The following is a 24,208-nucleotide window of genomic DNA, read 5'->3' as shown; positions in this document are numbered from 1 at the left end:
ATTGATTAGTGTTCATTGTCAATAATAGTGCTTTTATAGATACAATTTTGTCTTCGATAATTGTTTTATGAAAATTTGAAAAAACAAGTGCACAAAATGTAAACAAATGAATTTAAATAGAAACAATAAATCAATAAATAAACAGAAGTAAAAAACCAAATGCGGTCACCCTCAGATTAAACCGATCCCTTAACTACAAACTCGGAGCCTCCCTCTCTTCCTCTTCCTCCCATTTGAGTTTATCTTTTCCTTTTATTCATTTACTGCTTCACTCAATGCAGCTAAACTTCAGTGTTGACATCTGGGATAAAGACATCAGATCTTCAGACTCATTTGAGCAGAACTAAAAGAGGAACTCGCTCAACAATAGCTGGAGAACTTTAAAACAGGTAACGTTAACGTTAGTAACGGTTGTTTATGAGTTTAGCCCTGAGCGGTATAAGTTCTCCATTTCTCTAACTTCTCCTTTTCGGACTTCGTTTTCAGGTAAGTTAACGTTACTGTTTTAGATAAACACTTAAGTTAAGTACAGTTTCATCTTAACGCTGATTCGTTTAATGTCAGTCCAACCTGTTCATTTAAATTGTTCGGACTCAGTTCTGCTTCAGTCTGTATAAATATGTATGAACTTGTTAAACAACAGAATTAGAAAGAATCTAAAAAGATAAATAAAGGCAGAGCTTTCACAGCGTTTTCATTCCTGACCGTGTTTTTGTTTTTATATTTTAGTCAGGAAGATCCGTTTTAGGAAGTTAATTATAGCTGGCAAACGCTAGTCGCTCCTCTTTCTCTAATTAAGACTGCCGTTATTATAAGACCATTGTCATACTTAGGTGACTTTATTGTCATACTTAGGTGACTTTATGTTCTAAAGCTTTTACGTGAATAAACTTAATTATTGACATTTATCACGCCATAGGTGACATCTGATGACCGTAAGAATCGAGAAATGACCTTAAAACCTACTGGCTAATGCTCAACATGAGGTCCAGAATGAAAAAGGTTTTGTGGAGTGGCGTTTTGCTCCTGTTTCTCTGGACATTTGTAAACGGACAAGCGTCCTGTCCTGTAGAGACGACGAGAACAGCGCTCCAAACTCCAGATGAAATACCAACCAAGCTGACCTTCAACAGTGCCTTTATGTCTCCAATGGTACATTCATTCCTGGGCTCTGTCCAGTCCAATCCATTCCCTAAAGGTGAGTAAATCTGCTCTGATTTTTGTGTTTGACAAAGGCGTATTCAGTACAAACAGAAAATGTTCTTTTGTTATTGACTAATCTGTCATCATCAACAGTTTGGTTACAAATAGGCACTATGTGGCACAGAGGAAACTCGATCTAAGAGCATAAAGGCTGTATTAGACTCATTAGAGGATGTTATTAGGCTGGGCTCGTTATGCACATGGTACAGTGCTTATTCAGGTGGGATAAATGCACTCAGTTAATTGTCAGAAGATAAGCCACTTGTGCAAACAACCATGCAAATGTTCATTAGACTCGAATCATCTCCCCTTACCTTTCTAAGAGTTTTGTTTACACTGTAAAAAAAAAAAAATCTGTAAAATATATTGTAAAAAAAAAAGGCAGCTGAGGTTGCCAGAATTATACCGTAAAATTATATTGATTAAAAATAATTACTTATAATGTTAATATTATAATTATAATATGTAGTTATTACAGTATATAAATCTATAGGAAGTAATATTTTAATTATACTTCAGAATACCTGTGCAATCCAAAAGACAACCCAAACAATGTTCTTGTCAAAAATGTTTTATTCAAAAAGTAAACTATTAAAACCATTTAATTTAAAACCATTGCATGTTCAGTTCATCAGCAATTTACAGGTATTAATGTCTTTTAAAGGGATAGTTGACCCAAAAGTGTTTAATCGCCCTCATGTTGTTCCAAGCCTGTATGAATTTCTTCCTTCTGTTGAACACAGAAGAAGATATCTTAAAGAATGTTGGCAACAAGACAGTTGTTGGTATCCAATGACTTCCACAGCAGGAAAAAAAATACTGTAGAAGTCAGTGGGTGCCGTCATCTGTCTGGTTACAAACATTCTTTAAGATATCTTCTTTTGTGTTTAACAGAAGGAAGAAATGTATACAGGTTTGGAACAACTTGAGGGTTTCCATTTAATTGTACCATTAAAATCACAGTAATCTTTTACAGTGTACTACAAAAATATATTTGCTGTATCCTTGTAGTCTGTATAGGTGCAGTCTGTATCACAAATGGAAAAGCAAACTTTTAAGTTAATTATTACCTGAAAATTCATTGTATTGTTAACGAAATTAACCTTTCATGCGTAACCTCAAAGTTCCAAACTGTTCATAAAATGTTCTCATAAAACAATCTCTCTTTGATCTATAATTATTGGATCAAACATGCGCTACTTTTTTTTTTTTTTTACATGCTTTCTTGCAGACAATTATGATTCAATCTAACAATAAAATGAAGCATTACTTTACAGAAACCTATAATGGATAAAATATTACTGCATAGATACGTCACTGAAGGTTGTTCAGGTTACAATGACAAATTTCCATTCATCATCACCTATTAACAGAGTATTACTGTGTGTATACTCTACCTTTTTTATTTTGAGTGTAGTCTTTTGTTATAATACCATCTTGCTGACATCAATAACTATTTAGTAAAAATTAGGTATGAAGAATTATGTTAATGTTATACAGTAGATGGCTGCTATACAGCTTTGACCCTGGTCACTTCATCACCGTTTACCTCTGAGACTTTAATAGCACAAGCAGAATGCTGCGACACTGGTTATTATATTTATTTTGTGTTGTATAAATGAATATCAAAAATATATGTACAATGTTTTGCCATGTTTTTTCTGTAGATATACTCATTGGAATCACAAAAGGTTACGACACAGAGACGGTTAAAGAGGTATGTCACACCCACATGTAAATTTAATGATTTGATAAGTTTTATGCGATAAATATTTTAGTTTCATATAAAGAAGAATGTTCTTATGATTTAATATAGCCTCCAGATAGCAATCAGATATAAATGAAAGTGTGTGTGTGTGTGTGTGTGTGTGCACGCTTTGTGCGCATTTCTTTGATTCTTTCATTTCTTTTTTACCATGTGAATCGTGCCAACAACACGATTGGCAGATTTAATTGTATTTTACTTTATAATTATTATTATTATTATTATCTCTCTCATCTGTACTGCCTAATTTCACTGCCTGTACTCCTCTTTCACTTATGACCAGGTTTTGCAATATCAGACAGGATTCTTGGTCTGCGTGGCCATTGGGATCCTGTACATTGTCCTGATGCCTCTAATTGGCCTGTTCTTTGCCTGCTGTCGTTGCTGTGGTAACTGCGGGGGCCGCATGCAGCAGAAGAAAACAACAAACATCCACTGCAAGCGAAGAAGCTTTTACTTGTGCACATTTCTCATCACTGTACTAATTATGTGAGCACCAGTTTGAGTGTAATGTTATTGCAATGATATCGACATAATATATAATAGTTTGCCAGATGAATATACATTTCTGTGCAGGGCAGGGAACATCTGCATGTTCCTGAGCAGTACAAACACTTCAGAGACTTTGATGCGCAGCCCCACAGAACTCACCGACATCTTGGAGAATGTCAAAGGCTATCTTAACTCCATTCCTCAGGTAGACTACACCATTCAGAGAGGGGAAGTGAAATGAAAACCTCTTGTGTTTCAAATGTTTTTTTTTTCTTTCCTTTATTTATGCACACCAAGTCTGCAGGTTTTTGATAAAATAGACAGTAAAAACAGTATTATTGTGAAATATTATAATGCATAACTATTTATATTTTAATATATGTTTAAAAATGTAATTCATTTCTGTGAAACAAAGCTGATTTTTGCTGGTCTTCAGTATCCGGTGGTCCTTCAGAAATCATTCTAATATGCTGAGTTGGTGCTCAAAAACATCTTATTTCAGGATTGATAAATAGAAATTTAAAAGAGCATCACTTATTTAAAATATACATTTTTTTAACATTATAAATGTTTTTAGAGTCACTTTGGATCAATTTAATGTGTCCTTGCTGAATAGAAATTTATGTTTTCCCATTTTTTAAATTTCTATAATAAACTCTAGGTTGATTTATGTCAACAACTGAAATGAAAGACAATTATAACAATACTGAGTTAAACTAAATACAGCTGATACATAAGGAAAAACTGATTTTTGATTCCTCAACAGCAAATCCAACAAGTGACGAATGAGAGCCGTGTGACTGTGGATACGGTCAAAAACAACTTAGTTGGTATGTCTTGTATCCCTTAAGACAATGGTCAGAAATTAATAGGGGCAAAATACCATTGAAAGTGACAAAGATGACACTCAAATTAGAAATGTAATCGACGAATTCCTCTATTTACTTATTTGTAACATCTAAACATTTCTCACTTGGCTCTGATTCCATTTGTTTTTTCTTTAAAATATGCTGTACTGATCTCAAATTGAATACCTTCATGTTTGTCTCATAGAAACAGGGCCTTTGCTTGGCAAACTGATCCAGAATGGTCTTAAGGGCCACCTTGACCCAGCCTTAAACTCCACTACTGAAATAGGCCAAGGTATGTACAGTATGTGTGTCAAATAATAAAGTAGTCAGTCCCTTTCTTTGGGAAACTAGCTTCATGATCAAACCTTTGCAGCATTAATGAATCCATTGATTTCAAAATATATTGTGTTCTTTATGTGTGTTACAGTGATAAACAGCACCAGCGATGGACTGCTGCAGCTTAATAAAACCTTGGAGCTGCTGAAACCGAAGGCGGCCGCGCTGCAAGCTAATTTATCCGCAGTGAGGCAGAGGATTAACAACACTTTGCGTATGTCAGACTGTGTAAACTGCGCTGCCCTTCAGCCAGAACTGGATAAACTATCACTGGATGGAAGCCTTGAAGTAAGCTTAACCAGAGCAGTCATGGGGACAAACCAGAGAAAAGCTCAGTGGGGAATTCTGCTGTTCAGCGAAGCATGTGGCCTCCTGATGATATCCTGATTACACTTTAAGATTTGCGCTAGTTTCAGGTTGAGCATTAAGAGAAGTAACTGCAAAAATGTGGTTGGATCATTACACAGTCATTCTCCCTTTCTTTGAAACTCTATAGACATTTTGTAGTTGTGTCAGGTCAGTGATTGGAGCAGAGCAAAATTCTGCTTCTGTCTTCTTGGGAGAACATAGGCATTACTATAATACCCACACAACATTTTGGCTTGATTACTTGACCCCCATACAGCATTTCTCTAGAAGTGCAGAGGAACAAGTTGTATAACTGGTCATCTGTGCACGCAAAGGCTCAGACATGTTCCTGTGGCTCAGTGGTAGAGCGTTGCATTAGCAGTGCAAAAGATTCAATTCCCTGGCACTTTATCTCGTAAACCTAAAGACATTTCCATAAATTCATGCTGAAATGAAAAATGAAGTGTCACTCATTGTGTGCGTCAGTATATAGTGCATTAATGTACAGCTAGTACTGCCATCTAGTGTCATAACTGTATTGCTCTGCTTATAGCATTAAAAGAAAAAAAAAAGCAAGTTTAAAATTTGGTGAAAATGCTAATTATGAAAACATAATATTTATTATAATCATTAATAATTTTATAATATAGTATTTATAATAAATAATAGATATGCATTTAGTATTTTTTTCCTCATTAAAAGGTTTAACACATAAAAGATGAATAGTATTTTTTGAAAAGTATAATTTAAATTATTCAAATTCAAGATTCAGTCATATAAGCAGTTTAATATTAGGGGCCAAGTTCACATGACCGTGTGAAAACTACTAATTTTGTCTCATTCACTTTAATGTGTGCACTTCATACTAGAGTGACAAACCAAAAAAAAAAATATTTTTAGGCTTAATATATAGTTTAAAATGAAAAAGAAATCTTGATCTTTGCATTTGCTTTGTCTTTCTCACAATTTGGTAGTTTCCTGATCAAAAGGACCTGAGGTCTGCTGTAGACAAGGCTATAAATGCTGATGTCACTGGACAGGCGAACAAGGTTAGTGCCGTATTTCAAGGGTATAAAATTTCACTTCAGTGCATTCTCTCTCTCTCTACACTACAACTGATTTGGTGCACAAGAAACATTTCTTAGTATTATCAATTTTGCAAACAGTTGTGCTGCTTAATATTTTTTTGGAAAACCATGATAACAATGATTTTTGGTAGGATTCTCTGATTAATAGAAAGTTCAAATGAACAGCATTCATTCATTCATTCACTCATTTATTGTAATATCATAAATGTCTTTCCTGTCACTTTTGAACAATTTTATATACTTGATGATATAAAAGATATAAAAAAATACTTAAAAATGTAAATTTCCTGAAAAAGGAAAAAAAAAACTTTTAATAGTCCTACATATATATTTAATGGTTTGCATTATTTCTACTAGCTATTGTTCCATGTTCATTATACATGTTTGATTCCCAGGGGAGAGACTTTTTTGGCAGTATACCAGGAAAGGTGAAAAATGAGACCAGACTAAGTGTGCAGGGTAAGTGTGTGTTGTTAAGTGTCCTTTCAGGGGAGTCATTCGATCTGACTATCTTAACCCACAAATGTTTGTTCACTTAAGGGTTAAGTAGTGTAGTGTTCTTGAAGTTGCTGATCAGTCTTGTTGTTGAGTGATGTTGTGTCTTGTGTCTTTTAAAGATGCTCTATTGAAGCTTGAAAATTTAAAAACCCGGATCTTAAGTGTGACTAAAGACCTTCCTCTTGATGTGTTCAACACTACCTCAGCATCACTAACGGACATGCAGAAATCGATCAAAGGTTTTTCTCCTTATATAGATCGATCAAGCCAAATCAGGTACTAATTAACCATGATTCTATGTGTGTTCAAACACAATATATTCATATATATTAGAATCTTAATTTTTATAATAATCTCAAGGAGAAGAGGTTTGAGTATTTATTTCTTTATTTTGAATAGCCGGGATGTTGGATTGGTCATGAGCTGTCTGATTTTGCTGGTGGTGATCTGTAACTTTCTGGGTCTGCTGCTGGGCATAGCTGGACTAAATCCTAAAGACAGTCCCACTGAACGTTCAGGCACATCCAACTGTGGAGGAATATTTTTCATGGCGTGAGTATAAATTCCCCTTTGAATTTGTGTTTGTGTAACAGAAAACTGTAGTCAGTGTGCATTCATTTCGTTGTGGTACAGTAAAAGTATAACACTGTATGTGCAATATTTACTTCCTCCTGTGCCATTTTAGAGGGGTAGGCTTCAGCTTCTTGATCTCCTGGATCTTCATGTTTGTGGTGTTGGTACTTTTCATAGTGGGAGGAAATAGCTATACCCTGGTCTGTAGACCGTGGCAAAACAAGGAATTCTTCCAGGTATTTCCAGCAACACTGACTCATGCTAATCATATGACCTTGACTAGTTACTAGTTTCCAGTAAATGTTTGCATATCATTGCCAGTATATCTGATTATCATATAATCATGTGTTTCATAGCTCATTGACACTCCAGGGATGATCCCAGATTTCAACCTGTCCAGCGCTCTGAATCTGAATACAAACCTGAAGATTTTTAATGTGTACAGGTATGTCACATAAGACAACATGATGGATGGCTGTTAAATCTACATCATTTGTCCAATGTAAATCAGTCTATGTACTTCTTATTATTTATTATCTTATTACTTATTATAGTGACTGTCAAAATAATAAGCCCTTGTGGATCACATTTCATCTGAATGAGATCTTCGACCTAAATAGTAAATTAAATGTTTCAGAGGTGAGATATTATTACTCTTTCTTTACTTTCCTATGATCGATGCATCATTTGTTGGACACTAATGGCTGATTCGCTCAACAGTACACTCACGAGATTTATCGGTCCTTTGAGGGGGCAAAAATTAACATAGCAAACATAACCATCCTCAGTCCAGAGGTAAAGTCCCAGCTAAACAACTTCGCCAGCAGTGCCAGCAGTATGAACTTCAGCAACATCATACAGCAGGTACACCGTATACTTCATTCGCAAAAGGAGCACATACTGTTTGTGAAATCAAATGACATATACTTTAATAAGGGGCACATATGAGCCTTTTTTTCAGTGCTCCACACAGAGATCTGATTTTAACATCCAGTCCGTCTGGAATAACATGAAGAAACAGAACAGATTGAGACAGACTAATGGCAATCTCTACCTTCAAACCTACAGTACATTTAAAAGTTTTAGGCACTTGTGTAAAAATGCTGTAAAATGAGGATGCTGTCAAAAATAATGTCATAAACAGATTTTCTTCATCAATTAACTTCTATTAACTAAATTAAATCAGCATTTGGTGTGACCACCCTTTGCATTTAAAGGAGATTTTGCCCTTGGTGCACTTGCGCATAGTTTTCCTGGGAGCTTTTCAGGTAGGAGATGTTGCCACAGGTCTTCTGGATTGAGTCTGTCTCAGTTTGTTCTGTGTCTTCGTGCCATTTCAGACAGAGTGGATGATGATCAGATCAGATCTCTGTGTGGAGCACTGGCCGTTGTCGGACTCCTAGTGCAAACTAAAATCTCATTGGATTATTACAATTAATGGCAAAATGAACATTTGGAAATGTAAACTGATATTTACTACTGGCACACTACAGCAAAAGACAGAAATAACTGACTTAAAACCATTTTTAGCTGGTGAAAATACTAGTGTTAAAATTTTGGCCACCACTGTTATGACTTAATAAGAGCTTTCCTTTTTATAAAGCATTATATATATATGTATATGTGTGTGTGTGTGTGTGTGTGTGTGTGTGCGCGTGTGTGCGTGCATGCGTGTATGTATGTATTTTTTCCTGTACAATATTTTTGTTTTTGGGTAAATGCAAAATGTATTGTTTCAAATATTTTATGGACAATACAAATATATTAATGTTCAAAATATATTAAGGAGTACTTCATAAATATATGAGGAGGTACTTATTGAGAATATATTTATATAAATGTATTTTAAAATGTATATTAGCAATACATTTTTTGATTTCAGATTAATGATGTGTCAGCGACTAATCTGAGTTTAGTAGCAGAAAGTCTGGATATCTTGGCTGGCAAACAGGTGAGAGTTACCCTTGTTTACTTGTTGTCTTGTTAACAATGACTGAGATGGACCACATACAGTTACAGTATGTGTATCTTTCAGAGTAATCAAACTATAAAAAACCAACTGCATGAGGAAGCAAAAGATCTGCGAGACATCCAGACTGAGATGACGTCAAACATTATACCTTTGCTGGTGTGTTAACACTACACAAAAGACAGTACTCAGAATTTAAACTCCAACTGAATGTGGCATTAACATTAGGAATGAATGAATACAATCACAAAGTGTTTTTCAATAGTTTGTATCATGAGCTTACCATGAGCTACATCTGTTTCCTCTTTGCAGATGGAACTGAACACCACCGTTAAGAACCTCAGTGCAGTAGCGTCTCAAATAACTGTAAGTAAACACTCATCATATGTGCCAGTTAGTAGTCATACATTATAGCTATATACAACAGAGTCTGCTGCTAATTACTTTACTTTAAAATAATTAAATTAAAGACCCATGAAATATGATAATGTGCTACTTGCTGTTATTGCATGTGCCATGTGGTATTAGGGCGCATTTGAAATGTTGTCATTGTTTTAAAGTTCACTAGCATATACAGTACTGTTCAGCAAGGATGCATTGTATTGATCAAAAGTGACAGTAAAGACTTTTATGTTGTTACCAAAATTCAGATTTCAAATAAATGCTGTTTATTTTTAACTATTTGCTCATCAAAGAATCTTGAAAAAAAGTATCATGGTTTCCATGAAATTGTTGAGCAGCACAACAGTTTTCAACATTTCTTTTCTTTATTCATTTTAATAGTCAGCTGTGGAGAATGTTCTCAGAAAAGTTGGCTCTGCCCAGGACGTCCTGAACTACAACATATCACAAATTGTGAAAGCTGTGAGTGTTGTACAGTCAATGCTCTATGCAGCTAAATCATCTGTCAGGATGCTTACTGTATTACAGTGATGAAAAAATCTACTGTGCATTTTATAGTAACTGTGCATTTTTTTCTGCAGGAAAGCAGGGCATTCATAGACTGTCAGCTGGAAATCTTTCTGGCATTTGTTCACTGGGCAAATCAAACGGTATGTATGTCTTTATTTATATTCAAGGTGCCGACTATCTTGATGATGAGTTAATATGATTGTGTTGTACTCTGTATCAGATCACAGAGAAGGTGGGTCGTTGTGGGCCTGCAGCTGCAGCAGTAGACAGAACAGAGGAGCTCTTCTGTAAACACTTGGTGGAGTCTTTGGTAAGAATCCATCACCAGCTCTAGCTGCCTCTTTTTTTCTTTTCACAGTGCTTACAGATTTGTAAGTGCACACGGGTCTCATCTAATAAACCCTTAACATAATATCCTGTCTGTTCCCCAGAACGCCTTTTGGTTGAGTTTGGGCTGGTGTATGATGTTCCTGATCCCCAGCATCATTTTCTCAGTTAAACTGGCCAAGTACTACCGCAGGATGAAGTATTTAGATGCTTATGAGTAAATGTTCTTATTTGTTTTCTAAATGCAGAAGCGGATCATGGAAAAGTCTACTGTTTACCTACTGACATGGGTTACCTTCTGATTTCTCTCTTTAAAGGAACAATAACTTCATGATGAATCCTTTCCCAAAGGACCACCTCAAACCTGAATTATTGGAAAATGAAAAGCAACCTCCTTTTACATATTTACATAATTAAAATTGATCGTTAAGTTTAATTTTTACACATTGAACCACATCTCAGTAAATGGACAAGTAGGCACTGATTGTAGGAAAAATAATGCCAAGGTAGCTTCTGAGTACTTTCTTCTTTATTTTTTTGTGCCATAGACTGTATCATAAATTAACTTTGCTTTAAATGATTTCAGCTTTTAATATTTAAATGAAAAGCACAACTTTACTGTTACAACTTTAATGTTTTTTTATTTTTTTATTTATGGCATTAATGGGAGTTTAGAAAGCACTTTATATGGTCCTGTGGGCACTGAGATTTATTTATTCCATTTTTTCAATAAGAAATACGGGTTTGCTGTTATACTGTCTGCATATATTTTTTTATTTAAAAACAAGATTTCTATTAGATTGCTCTAATAAAGTAATTCGCTCATGAACACTGGAGACTAACTAAGAATGACCTCTTTATGAAGTGGTGCGGTCTGACAGGACACAGAATCTGAGGCCTGTTAAACATTTCTATCTTGTGTCATGTATTAATTACAATCACAATAAAATATGCTCACACTAACATGCTGGACCTGTTTGTTTGGTGTAAAGAATCGCTTGCCACAGTCTGTCCAGACGAGCCGTCTAGAAACCCTCCCCCCAGTACACCCCATGTCCTAATGCCATTAAAACAGTGTGCCAATCAGGATGAAGTACTACAGCAGTGGAGTACACATTCCACACATATCTGTACTGATCAGGGGGGAAAAACAATCAGGAACCAGACAACAGGATTTATTCACTATTTAACACTGACCAAAACTTATATACTTAGGATTCAGATTAGTAAATACTACAGATACTTAATGGACATGCACTACAAAGACATACCTGCAAAATAACGCAACTGGCCTTGAAATCATGTAAATCTAATCCGTGTGCACGTTCATGTTATGTGTACACTACCCTTCAAATGTTTGGGGTCATTAACCATGTTTTAGAGGAACGGATTCAAATAACTGATGTTCTTTGGAACTACCCTAAAACATTTGAACAATAGTGGATGAGAAAAAATTAAACATGTTTTACAAAAGTTTTACAAAACATATTTTCTCACCTTCATGTCAAACATTTAAATAAATACATCACAACTATATGTCCTCTATTTTACCATCAACACCATTAAGACAGAAAATCTTTTGGTTTTAACAAAATAGCTTTATTCTGTTTATTCACATATATACTGTAGGTTATGCTGTAGGGTTTGCCAGTATTAGTGTTCAAATGATTCACTTTTTCCTCAGCAGACAGAATGCTGCATGGGTTTGTCTAACAGTAGCACACAGATATTTCAGACGTTTTTACTAATTTTTTTTTAAATTACATTTTGAAACCGTTTTTAGTGCCTTTAGTTGATTTCTTTAGATCATAAATAAAAATTCCAAATACATTGTGCAGAATACACCAATAATTAGTAAACACTTGCATCACAAAGAGAAAACAGAAGTGTTTTAGCTCTCCAAATACAATTAGCTGTGACCAGTCAATGCAGGGCAACACAAGCCTGCCCAATATAATTGAGTTTGAAGCTGGTCACTGTTTAATAGAATTTAGCTGAACTGAATTGAAAGCAGTTGTGTGAATGCTGCTGCTGATCTCAGTAAGAATGCAGAGGGTGGGTCTGTACAGTCCCAGTGAGTTTATAAAGCTCTGCATTAGAAGCTCATCAGAATTCCCCTCCAGACCACCAAACCATACATTACTAATAACAGCCGTGACACTTTATCTCAGAAAGAGACTTGAAAACAAGTGGCAGCAATACATGGGTCATATTTAATTGCTTTTTACAAAGTTAAAATCCCTGTGATAGCACTAAATACAAGAGCAATCTGGAAAACACACAAGGCATTTCACATGAAATGACCAAATCTAAATTGTCCAATGCATCAGCATGCACAGTACATTTTATATTACTGTACATTTTTATGAATGACTAATTCATTTTTAGCTTACAACTTCCACAGAATTAGAAAAATATGTTATTACTCCTAGCGTACGATGACATGAACTGTAGTGTCAGCAGAAAAAAGACATTGTTATGCTAAGAGTTCATAAAATAAGTGATCTAGAGCATGAAATGTGGATGATGCTTAGTCATCTCTGACCTTGCATCTGGATTAGAGTGACAGCATGCCTTCGTGTGATGGCTATACAAAGGACACATCTGAAGATAAGGAAAAAGAAAATACTTTTTAAAAGACACCACAATGTTGATTGTGAATGTCAAAAGATGAAATGCATCAAACCCAAGCAAAACATAAAAACAACATATATTACATTCTATATAAGGAATAATTAAAGCAGTAATTACACATTTGCATTGCAAGTTAATACTTTACAATTTTAATAGTTAATAAATTATTATTTGATATTTTCAGTATATATCTCAGTGCCCTAAGAAGCGCTGTAATTTTGTTCAGACCATGCAAGGTAAATAATACATATTAAAGGGACAGTTGACCCAAAAAAGAAATTGTCTCATCATTTATTCACCCTCATGTCATTCCAAACCTGTATGACTTACATTGTTGTGTAGAACATGAAATACAGTCAATCCAGTGAAACTCCATCGAGTCCAAAGTTTGTTTTGGACCCCATTGTCTTTAATTGTATATGGAAGAAAAATAAAAAAATAAATAAATAAAAACCGTTCACCAGAATATATTTTTTTGTTTCCACAGAAGAAAGAAACTCATACAAGTTTGGAATGACATGAGCCTGAGTAAATGATAACACAATTTCATTTTGTGGTGATAAGAGCTTTTTTAATAACATGCTATGTAAAGGGTCAGAAATGATTTGTGAGTGGGAAAGTCAGACCAGTCTGGCTTGACATGTCGCTTGAGATCCAGAGGAAGTCCTCTGCTTGGTTTCCTTCTGCTCAGCATCTCTGAACAGTCCCTTCGGCTGACGTGGAGGAGTGAGCGGAGGAACCGTGGGTGACTGAAGGATATCTGCGTATCTTTGGCTCGGTTTGGTCTCCCTTTGGAGAACTTTTCTAAGCAGTGGTTTCAAAAGCCCGATGGTGACCTGGCTGCCGTGCGTCTCAAAAGGTCCTGAGTTCTGCGTTGAATCAGGCAGGTTTTTCAATACAATATTAAGTATGCTCGTAACAGTCATGTCCTCTGGACAAAGAGTCCACAGCAGGTCCAAATAAGGGTCCAAGTTTCTATGTTGGGACACTTCGCACAGCAGAGCACAGAAAATCTCTTTGTTCAGAAGTGGGCTCTGCCGGCAGAACCTCTCAGCTACTTGTGCAAGCTGTACCCACTGGCCTTGCTTGATGAGAATCCGCACCGCTTGCATTATTGCTTTAGGCCGCTCGCTGCACAAAAGCAGCTCCACTTCCAGCTGTTGGTAGGTCCCATTGCATGGGAGCACCGTCAAGGCCCGTTTATAGAGCGGCAAGCTCTCAGAGCTCTCTTTCATGCTGTAACCCCACGAAGACTTGGAGGACCCGCCGGACTGTTGTTGTGCCAGTTCGAGAAAACTAGGGAGCCAGCTGGGCTGGAATTTGAAGATGGAGTGGCACAAGAGCTCAAACACAGGCAGCGCAGAGTGTTTCTGCTGACCGTTGCAGTGAGCAAAGTTCGCTGTGGGTTGCACAGGGCTGAGGATGATTTTCCATAAATCCGCAGCAGCTTTAGAAGACAACAAACCCTCACCGTTGCACCTCAGATGCAGAACCGCTTGAATGGCGTGCCAGGAGTAAGTGGGAAAGAGATAGAAGATGCCGTTGAGGTATTGAAGATTCTCCCTCTCTAGCTCACCGCTAAGCAGCCGGCAGATCTCCTGCTGCACCAAGCTTTCACTATAGTTCTCCAGATCTTTCTCCGAAGCCTTCACCATTGATGTTTTGATGTCCTCCAGCAAAACAAGACTCCTGAGTTCCGATTCGAGTGAGCTCATGAGTCTTTCTTGACCTGTGGAATGTTTCTCGCCAGTTTTGTTCTTCTGGTTGCTGAGGTAATCCCTGAGGATGGCAGCCAGCGATATGGGCGCTTGAAACATCCCACCTTTTTTTAGCTTCTCTACTGTGAGCTGCGTGCTACTTAGACTTCTTTGCTGATAGTACTTACATGCCTCCTCAAAGACAGCCTCAACCAAGAGTGCACTCGAGTCTTCTGGAAGCGTTGGAAAAGGCTTCGGGTTCTGCGTGATCACAAACAGCCCGGTTGCTGACAGCATTTGTGGAGAGTGACTATCCAAAGTGTTTACAAAGAGAAGAACTTCTGTTTTCAGACTTATTCTTTCTAATTCCAGACCACACTTAGTGTCGATTAAGAAGAGGGTCCTGCCTATTGTTAGTGCCAGGATTTCGTTATATATATTCAGGCTATTTTGGGACCCACTAGCGCTTAGGCAGTTATCAGGAAGTTTGTATATGTTGCGAAGACCGCCGTCCCTCTTCATAATGCAAACCCAACCAGTGCTGAGAAGGAGAAGGAGGTCTCCACATCCAGTTGGAGAGAACCCACAGATATCAGGAGGATTTATGGTGGATAGAAGGCCAATGCAGTCTGTAACAAGTCTCTTGAAGTCAGATTCCTTGCTCGAGCTTTTCATAAGTGTGCAACAACAGGTACTATGCACTTTAAAGATGTCATGTTCAGGAGACCATGCAAGAAACACTTTCGAGACACCCATGGAAGAGTTTTCCCTCATATCTGGGAGCAGATAGACCAAATCCCCAGAACTGATGGTTGTGTATTGAGGATTATTGTGCAATGCAATTTTCACATTTCCCAAACTCACACCCCCCTCATTAACTTCTATATTCTTTTTGCAGATGCAGAACCTGAAGTTGCTGCTTACAGTATTGGAGTTCTCAGATGGTGGTCGCTCCTCACACCATATAATGAAATTCTGACACATGCACACCGAAATGACTTTAGCACGAGGGCTCTTGCACAGATCCACGGTCTGGAGTAAATGCCAGCCTGATCTGCACTCTAGGAATTTCCAGAATTCCACTCTTCCATTCTCAAAAATAACTCCCAACACAGAGGTTCCATCTTCTGGTTTGCTTTGAGGGATATAAATCACATCCACTATAGGCACTTTTCCAGTTAGCACTAGATCAAGGTGCTTCTGGCATTGCATAAGAGGGGCTCGCTGATATTTGTCATGTGTCATAAGACCACTCTTGGGCTGACGCACAATGACATGAATGTGACGTCCATCTGGACTCAGACGCACATCGGACAGACAGTTTTGAGATGAAATGTTGGAGTATGCCTGGTTGAAAAACTCTTTTAGATCCTTTCCTCTCGTGAAATCGGCGAAATCAGTCACTTGTTCCAATGCGAGTAGCGTCATTTTGCTGAAGCGTTGATCTGGAATAGGAAGCACACGATGCGCGCGAAAACACTTTCAGTTTGGACCAGCGATCATCCACAATCTCCCTGAAACATGTCAAGTGCTCCTTTCACGCGTTAACTCCATCATATGACGCTGTCATATCTCTACAGTCCATGAATCCTACGATATACACGTAAATTTCTCCTGTGCTGTCCGTTTCTCCTCCACTCCTCCTTACATCACGAGTTTGTTAATTTCCGGAATCTAATGGCTGTGTTTCAATACCAGGCGAGGGGCTCACTCAGACAGCATTATTGTGCAACAACGCACGCCGCTGTGACCGGCCGAAAACCTGTCTAGTTAGGCAGCTTACTACGTTTTGAAACACATCCTATGCGTTGTTTTTAGTCTTTTTTTCTTCCTATGAAGGGAGGAGTTTAATTCATTACCCTGCTCTCTATCCTACATTATATAGACACAACTTTCTACGAGGATCAACTATATATTTTCTTAGAATTAGCTACTAATATGTTTTCCACGTATACATGGCTGTTTTCTTTCATACACCTTATTGTGTCTATTGTGTGTGTAAAATCATAATCAGTTTACGTCAACACAGCCGCATTTTTATTCATTCATGGTGAATTATCTAAATATATAGTTGCAGTTATTTGAAAAATACAATGGCACAAATTAGTTTTGAACTGAAATTTGAACTATTCCTTAAAAAAATCCTCTGGATTTTTAGAGTGGTTTTCAATGTATTGGCAATTTAAGGTATCTGGATTTCAGGTTTGTTCAACAACATATACTATGTGTGTTTTAAGGTAAATTAATTGCGAATAAATTAAATTTAAGGACTACAACTACCACAAGGATGTGAGATTACGTGAGTGACAAAAATTGTGATAGCAATACATGTATAAAAATACAAACCGGAGACTAATAAATAAAATAATATTAAGAACTAATAAATAAAATAATATAAAACATAATTATGATACTAGCTCAGTATACAAGGTGTTTTTAAAATTATTATTAGACAATAGACATAACATACAATAATTACAACAATAACATGACATCCAAAAAGATAACAATCAACAATATTGGTTTTACAATAAACGAATAAGAGACAAATAAAATTAAAATAGAATGATTTAAAAATAATAAATAAAAAGAAGGGGTATCTATTGTGTATAAAAATAATGTAAAATACAACTAGAAAGCAGTAATTTATAGCCTACTACGTACTTAAAGAAAGAAACAGCATATATTAATTCAGTTTTCAAATAGATTCAATTCTTTAGCAAATACAATTGTATCACTACATTTTTGTTATCGATACATTGGAGGGACTCAATATACAACTGTAAATCAGCCAAAAAAGCCTTCAAACAAAGTTTGGAATTATTTATTCTACTTTATTGAATATGAAATTTACCTAATCAGATCATAAGATTCATCATAAATTCGTATCATCATATTCATCATAATTTTCGAATCAAAATATGATAACATCTTTGGATGTTGATTTACAGTTATAACCAGATTTCTGTTGAAAATGTATAGATAGATCTTCCCAAAAATGTTTAGAATGATAACATTCAAAGAAAAAGGTGTAGATTTTTCTTCTTCTGGCTCATCAGTACGAAAAGAACAATTTTCATCAAGATCCATATCCAAATGTATTTCTCGATGTTTGCTCAGTGTACAAGCTTTGTCATTGAATGCGTCGGAAATGACGTGACGCAAGTAAAACACGCATCCTTCTACTCCAGCGAAGGTTTCGGTTTCGCCGTTGATGCAAAGGACTGACATGATCCCTGCAGTTTTTAAAGTTTGAAAGTTTCCATAATACATTTTAATTAGCTAGTTTTTGAACGTCAGTGTTTGTTATTTATTCTCTGTCTTCATATTCCGATGTCTGATCGCATTTATAGATCAAATGCTTTGGATCGCAAATATGATCACTGTCTATTTTCAATGATTGCTTTCAGACGGGATTCAGTTTTTTTTATAAACATTTATTTATTTATTATTATTATTTAGAAAAGTGTCACTAAAATCTGTCTGTGTAAAAGTAAAATAGCTACTTTTTACTGACCATGTGATTAGCAAGAAGCATACTATATTAATATACTGTGATGCTTTATATATAAATCATGCTGCATATTGTACTTTATTATATAATGTTAATATTTTATTATGTTATCCTTAACATTTTTTTTAAAACACTTCCCAGTGTGCAACTGTCATTTCTAGGTCTGTATAATGTTTGTTACATTATAATCTGACTTTACAGGTCTAGGAACTTATTTTTCTGTAATACTATTATTCAGACATATGTGTCTTCTCTGAATAGAAAATCAAGCTGAAACATTGAAGATGTCTGATTCGAGGAGAAGGTCTAGAGGGAGTCAAGAGGAGTCAGCGGGAACGTCCAATGGACTGGGTGGGCGGAACAGGTCAGAGAGAGCTTGTGATATGGGTGATGAAGATGATACTGGTGCCGGACCCTCAGCTATTAGTGAGGAAGATGATGATCCAACACACAGGAGAGAGATCAGGAGCAAGTACAGGGATCTGATCAATCATGTCCAGGGTGAGTATTAATACTGTTAACGTTGGCTACAATACAGTTATAAAGTATTGTAGGTATATTGTTGAGTATGCTTTTTGTTGTTGTTGTTCACAGAAAATCGTGAGGACATGCTGAACCCAGCTAACAATAAACTCACTGATGTTTTAGAAGAGGCCAACAAACTTTTTGCCAATGGTATTCATTTTCATTTTCATATTCTGATACCTACTGTATTTAATTCAGTTCAGTCAATTAGTAGTATGCATGGCCTGGCAGAGCTCTCCACATTTACTTTTCATATTCTGTGTATTATGTGTTCATGCTTGTCTCCTGCTGGTTTGTTTTCAGTGAGTCGGGCTCGTGAAGCAGCGCTGGATGCTCAACTCCTGGTACTAGCCACTGATATAGGGAAGGAAAAGGCCAGCCAGCTACGTGCTGAAGGCTCTGCGTTTGACCCGTCTGCATTTACAGAACATTTGGCAAGTTACTGTGAGAGGAAAGGCCAGGGCTGTGTTTTCCAAAAGCATTGTAAGCCTAAGTATAGATTGTACAACCATTGCCACCAGTGGTCTCTGCAATTAGCTTTTGAGGAACGCAGCCCAGATTTTCTATTAAGTGTCAGAGGAGAAAAGCATGTTTAGATTTCCTGTGAAATGAGTTTCTCCTTGATTGATTTCTCTTATTGATCATTCTAGTTGTCCTTCATGGGTCTGAATCGTTTTGAGGATGAAAGTGGTCAGGATGGGAACTTAGAGGGATATTTACCACAAAGTGCCTGGCAGACGCTTGCAAAGAGATCTGAGTTTTGCTTCAAAACAGCCCCCTCATTCCACTACATGTGAGTATGTCTGTAGTAAGGGTACGTTTAAGTCAAATCAAACTGAAGGTGATAAGGTAAGTGTTAGAGGGTGTAGGCTTATATATTGGGAATTCACATTATAGTTAAACATTCTTTTGCAGGTGATTGCAACGATGTTCATGATTTTTATTTTTTGCAATGTTTTTGTACGGTTTCTAAAGAGTATGTTTTTATTAGGCTAGTTGTGATTACATTCTCGCCTCTTGTACTGAAATATTGTACTGATGACTTTGTGGCCTACTACTGTAGTAAATAAAACTATTTATGTACTGTTATGGATTCAGTTCAAAGCTAATTTAAATTTTTTATTTTATTTAGAAAGGATATAATGGATAAAAAGACACAGTAAAGACATTTATAATGTTGCTAATTATTTCTTTTAAAGAAATGCTGTTCTTTTGAACTTTTTTATTCATCAAAGAATCCTGAAAATAATGTATCACAGTTTCCACAAAAATATTAAGCAGCACAACTTTTTTTTCCCACACTGATGATAATGAAAGATTTCTGAGCAAGAAATCGAAATATTAGCATGATTTCTAATGAAGGATTATGTGACAATAAATACTGGAGAAATGGCTGCTGAAAAAAAAAATATTACATCTGAAAAATTATAAAATACAATGCTGTTATTTTAAAATTTTAATAATATTTCACATTGTTAATGTGTTTACTCTGTTTTATCAAATATATGCAGCCTTGATGAGCATAAAAGATTTTCAGAAAACTACTCCAAACTTTTGTTTTGTGTAAAGTTTGATTTCCTTGATATTTATTGGATAAACTTTCCTTTATCATACTTTTATTTACACTAAACCTCTGAATCCTTTTGATTACACTGGCTACTAAATTGTACTATAGCTTTCAAAAAAGAGCATCTTCTGACGGCCTCATTTTGAAGAATTTGCGAATACAATGTGCAGTTTACAATACCTTTGATATTTTTGTTTATTTCAAGCCTCGGCTCGTTTCTGGCAGAGCCTCCTCCTCTACGGCAGAGAGTTGAAAGACAAAGGAAAGCACCCAGCAAAGAGGCCAAACGAATGATGCCCACCCAGGTGTGCTCATTATAATGCAAATGCTGACATTCTCTGGAAATATTCTTGAAGACCTGTCTGATTTTAAGAAATTAAGAAAATATCTTGTCATCACAGCTGAAGAAAATGGAAGAATCTAACCTGGAGGCGACAGAGAGAGAGGTCGAAAGAATTCTTCAATGTCTGCGAAAATACTTTGCTCATGACCGTAAGCATGTTAAATAAGCTGAAATTTAAATGTCAGAGTTAAGCAAAACATACTATGTCAAAACCCATAAACGATGACCTTTTCCGGAACAGCAAAGGAACCCATTTCATATTACAAGTTCGTCATTGACCCCAACTCCTTCTCCCGGACTGTGGAGAACATCTTCCACATGTCTTTCCTCATAAGGGTATGTTAAAAGGCTTCAACAGCTTTGTACATAAGTACGTAAGTCTCACAATAATTAATTACATTTAACCCTCAGGATGGTCTGGTGAAAATGAACTTGGATAAGTATGGTCTTCCTTGTATAGGTAAGATCAAATCCACAGGTCATCATTTTAGTTGTATTTGTTTGAATGAACTTCGAGATAATATGTATTATTGGTGTACTGTAGCTCCAGTAAAGAAAGGTGAGGTAGAGCTTGGTAGAGCTGCTGTCCGACATCAATGTGTCATCTCCATCAACCAGGAAACCTGGAGGGTGAGCACTTTATGATTGCATTTGGTGTATATTTGCAATATAAAAGCAGATGTTTGGGTTGGAAAGAAGTGTTTTTTGGATTCTAATTGAGATGATAATGTAGAAATGGTTTTCTTATCGGGGTTACCAGAGGCTTGTGTTTTTAACAACTATTTGAGACACATTTGTTAAAATTTTTTTATGTTCATATATTTATTTAACTTGGAACAGACTGTTCTTTACATTAAATAACTTGTATCTATGGTCTGTGTCTTGCAGGAAATCATCGATGCCTTTGATATTAAGGGAGCTTTTATCCCTCCTTCAGAAGTTTTGTCGCAGGAAGGCTAAGTTGGAGGATAGTTAGCGGCAGCCACCAAAATATTTCTGGTCAATTGTGTGCGTATAGAGGGTGTCTGCATGCTTAAATATTTCTCTCTGTTCACATGGGATCAAGTGTTCTTAAAACAGGTTTGCTTTGTAAATCATTATGTAAAGATATCCTATTTGCATGTCAAAATTTTTCTATTTGCACAGCCCTCATACTACAGAGTGGCCGCTTTTACTTACAGGTAATTTCCTTGAATGTCATTTTACTATCTAAGCTGCTCCAGTAAACCTTATTATGATTGTGTATTGATAAGAAACTTATTGCAGATTACCGTATTTTCTGGACTATAAGTCAAACTTTTTTTCATAGTATGGCTGGTCCGGTTTTGTTTGAATTTAGGGATTTTAAGGTTATGTTCGAATTTCTTCATAGTAATGACTAATCATTAATCTGGTCACAAAAGTACTGTATGTAGAACCTCAAAATTTGCCATATCCTGACTTCACTGTATGTTCAGCTTACATTTGTACACTACCACGTAGAGGTGAAATAACATCTGTATAATTTTTTTAATATAGTTGAAAATGTGTGAATGTGATTTAAAACTAGTCTTATAAAATCTTAATTAATACATACTCTTGACTGTTGCCGGTATAGTCAAATATATAAATATTTCCATATGGCAGTTTTCCTGCGCTTTGTTGTCTGTTTCATGTTCATATTAAAGTCATTGTGTTAAATGCTCATGCAGGGAGGCGATAGAGAGCTGTCCATGTGTGCAGTGATCCCACTAACATCTGAAGCCTTTTGGAGGGATCTGCCTGTCGTCTGAGTAGCACTCATTTACACAAGACATTTCTTTAAGATGCAGGGATTTTTGGACAGTGTAGTGGAGTAAATCTGCATTCAGGTCAGTGGCTGAGGTCGTGATTTTAGTGTAATATTGATTTCTTTGCTGTTTTTTTTTTAGTCTTTAGGCTTTTTATCTACTAGTTTTTTTTTTTTTGGGGGGGGGGGGGGGGTCACAGTGTTGACTTACTGCTTGAATTTCTAAATCTATGTATCTCAAATCGGCTGAAATCCTGTCTCACTTATTTTTTATATAGCTTTTAATTGCCTTTAAGTTTATTGTCGATATCCTCAAATGATTTACATTTTTTCATCTTCCATGAGGCATTTTTTAGTATGTCCTTTATTAAACACTTTCAAGGGAATTGCAGTATCTTTTCCTGGTGTCCAATTTTAGTGAATACTAATGAGTAAGATATGTATCAAAACAGATATTGTGTAACATGCAAATTATGCATTCATTTGAAAAGGCTTTTTATTTATTTTTTTATAAATACAGTTTTGAGTTCTATTTCAGGGGTAAAGGTTACATTTTTGCTGGAAGCTCATTTTCCTAGGGGATGCACAGACAATTCTGGCCAATAAAGATAACAATTAAATAACAATTATGGACTAAAACTAAAATCATTAAACTGTGTCAATGTCATTTCGAGATCACCGCATTGTCATTTGCAGTATGATATGTGCATAACTTTTCATTTTTAGATAAACATTTGATGAAAAAAGTTCAATATTCCATATTTAAGACTCAATAATTATATTCCTTGTACAGTCATTATTATAGGAAATGGTTCTTTAAAGGAATAGTTCACCTAAAAATGAAAATTTGATGAGCAAGTGATAAAATGCTAAGTTTCTCCAAATCTGTTCTGATCTTGGATTGAATGAGGGGGAGCACATTTTCATCAAATTCTCATTTTTTTGGGGTGAACTGTTAAACTGTTAAAGAGTTAAATTAAAGTTATGTTAAAGTGCTGTCACTTTCAGTTATCACCAGATGATGGGAAGATTTCATTTAAAATAAAAAACAGGCAAGAAATGAATGCCAATTAAATATCCTGTACTGATCAATATACCCATTTCTTTATTGATTTCAACACGTTTTGTTTATGATACAAAAGAAAGCCACTGTAGCATCTGTCAAATCAGTAAAAAAATGTTTGGAAGTCAACATTAATTGATGTTATGACCAACTTTACTACAGTATTGCGACACAAAAAAAAAATGTGGGGCAGGCTTGATCTTATCCACTGGTTATTGATTGGATGGTGCTGAATGGTGGCAGATCTGAATATGATTGGCTCAATAAGAACAAGTTCTGACATTTTTATAGTATACATTTTTTATTTACTTATTATTATTTATATATACATATATATATATATATAGCTGTTACTTGAACAGAAGCATGCATAAAGAAAATAAACAAGGAGCAATTCTGTTTTCCTGCGGACATTAATGCCAGTTAAACAATTAATATTTTGAATTCAGTGCATCAATCTTCATATTACTTAATCTATTTTATCCTGACAGTGCCTTCTTATGTAAATTCTTTTTATTTTCTGCCACTGTCCCATTTCACTTGTGTAGCTCTATTGCTTTTCCTCTGTCGGTTTTCTTTTAATGCTCAGTACTGTGTCATCATGCAAGCAACTGTTGTTCTTTTAAACTTGCAGATTATCTGTTCTGTTATTTTTCATGTTCTCATTCGGCCTCTGTATTTTCTCTTCTTCCCCTCCTCTTTAAAAATGTCAAGACACTCTTCTTCTTTTTTAAT

General features: G+C 35.9%; 3 protein-coding genes across 6 annotated transcripts; 2 read left to right on the top strand and 1 right to left on the bottom strand.

The window, feature by feature from the left end:
- The first annotated feature begins 224 nt into the window (after positions 1-224).
- LOC128026153 (prominin-1-A-like) lies at positions 225-11,325 on the top strand. Of its 3 annotated transcripts, none has more exons than XM_052612941.1 (24): positions 225-389; positions 920-1,198; positions 2,871-2,920; positions 3,252-3,457; positions 3,545-3,665; positions 4,227-4,290; positions 4,514-4,603; positions 4,739-4,935; positions 5,970-6,044; positions 6,479-6,542; positions 6,701-6,857; positions 6,981-7,133; positions 7,267-7,390; positions 7,511-7,599; positions 7,709-7,793; positions 7,875-8,018; positions 9,037-9,105; positions 9,190-9,282; positions 9,436-9,489; positions 9,907-9,987; positions 10,107-10,175; positions 10,256-10,345; positions 10,467-10,579; positions 10,680-11,325. In XM_052612941.1, exons 2-24 carry the CDS (start codon positions 973-975, stop codon positions 10,777-10,779), a joined length of 2,514 nt encoding a protein of 837 aa, XP_052468901.1. In that variant the 5' UTR covers positions 225-389; positions 920-972; the 3' UTR covers positions 10,780-11,325. The 3 variants fall into 3 exon arrangements, with proteins under 3 accessions (XP_052468901.1, XP_052468903.1, XP_052468902.1); XM_052612942.1 differs by having other exon boundaries at positions 264-486; XM_052612943.1 differs by having other exon boundaries at positions 10,467-11,325.
- Positions 11,326-11,939: 614 nt separating this feature from the next.
- Positions 11,940-16,380, bottom strand: LOC128026154 (BLOC-2 complex member HPS6-like). The gene has a single exon (XM_052612944.1). The coding sequence runs from the start codon at positions 16,119-16,121 to the stop codon at positions 13,617-13,619; it is 2,505 nt and encodes an 834-aa protein (XP_052468904.1). The 5' UTR covers positions 16,122-16,380; the 3' UTR covers positions 11,940-13,616.
- A 1,450-nt stretch (positions 16,381-17,830) lies between these two features.
- On the top strand, positions 17,831-22,270 carry LOC128026152 (non-structural maintenance of chromosomes element 4 homolog A). Of its 2 annotated transcripts, XM_052612940.1 has the most exons (12): positions 17,884-17,943; positions 18,349-18,368; positions 18,469-18,708; positions 18,802-18,882; positions 19,036-19,166; positions 19,383-19,525; positions 20,505-20,604; positions 20,701-20,791; positions 20,884-20,978; positions 21,054-21,102; positions 21,187-21,272; positions 21,531-22,270. In XM_052612940.1, the coding sequence occupies exons 3-12, from the start codon at positions 18,492-18,494 to the stop codon at positions 21,600-21,602; spliced, it is 1,065 nt and encodes a 354-aa protein (XP_052468900.1). In that variant the 5' UTR covers positions 17,884-17,943; positions 18,349-18,368; positions 18,469-18,491; the 3' UTR covers positions 21,603-22,270. The 2 variants fall into 2 exon arrangements, with proteins under 2 accessions (XP_052468899.1, XP_052468900.1); XM_052612939.1 differs by lacking the exon at positions 18,349-18,368 and having other exon boundaries at positions 17,831-17,943.
- The last annotated feature ends 1,938 nt before the right edge of the window (positions 22,271-24,208 follow it).

The sequence above is a fragment of the Carassius gibelio genome, chromosome A13 (assembly GCF_023724105.1).
Source record: "Carassius gibelio isolate Cgi1373 ecotype wild population from Czech Republic chromosome A13, carGib1.2-hapl.c, whole genome shotgun sequence".
NCBI lineage: Eukaryota > Metazoa > Chordata > Actinopteri > Cypriniformes > Cyprinidae > Carassius > Carassius gibelio.
Note: the sequence above shows the minus strand (reverse complement) of the source record. Positions and strands in the feature narration are given on the sequence as shown.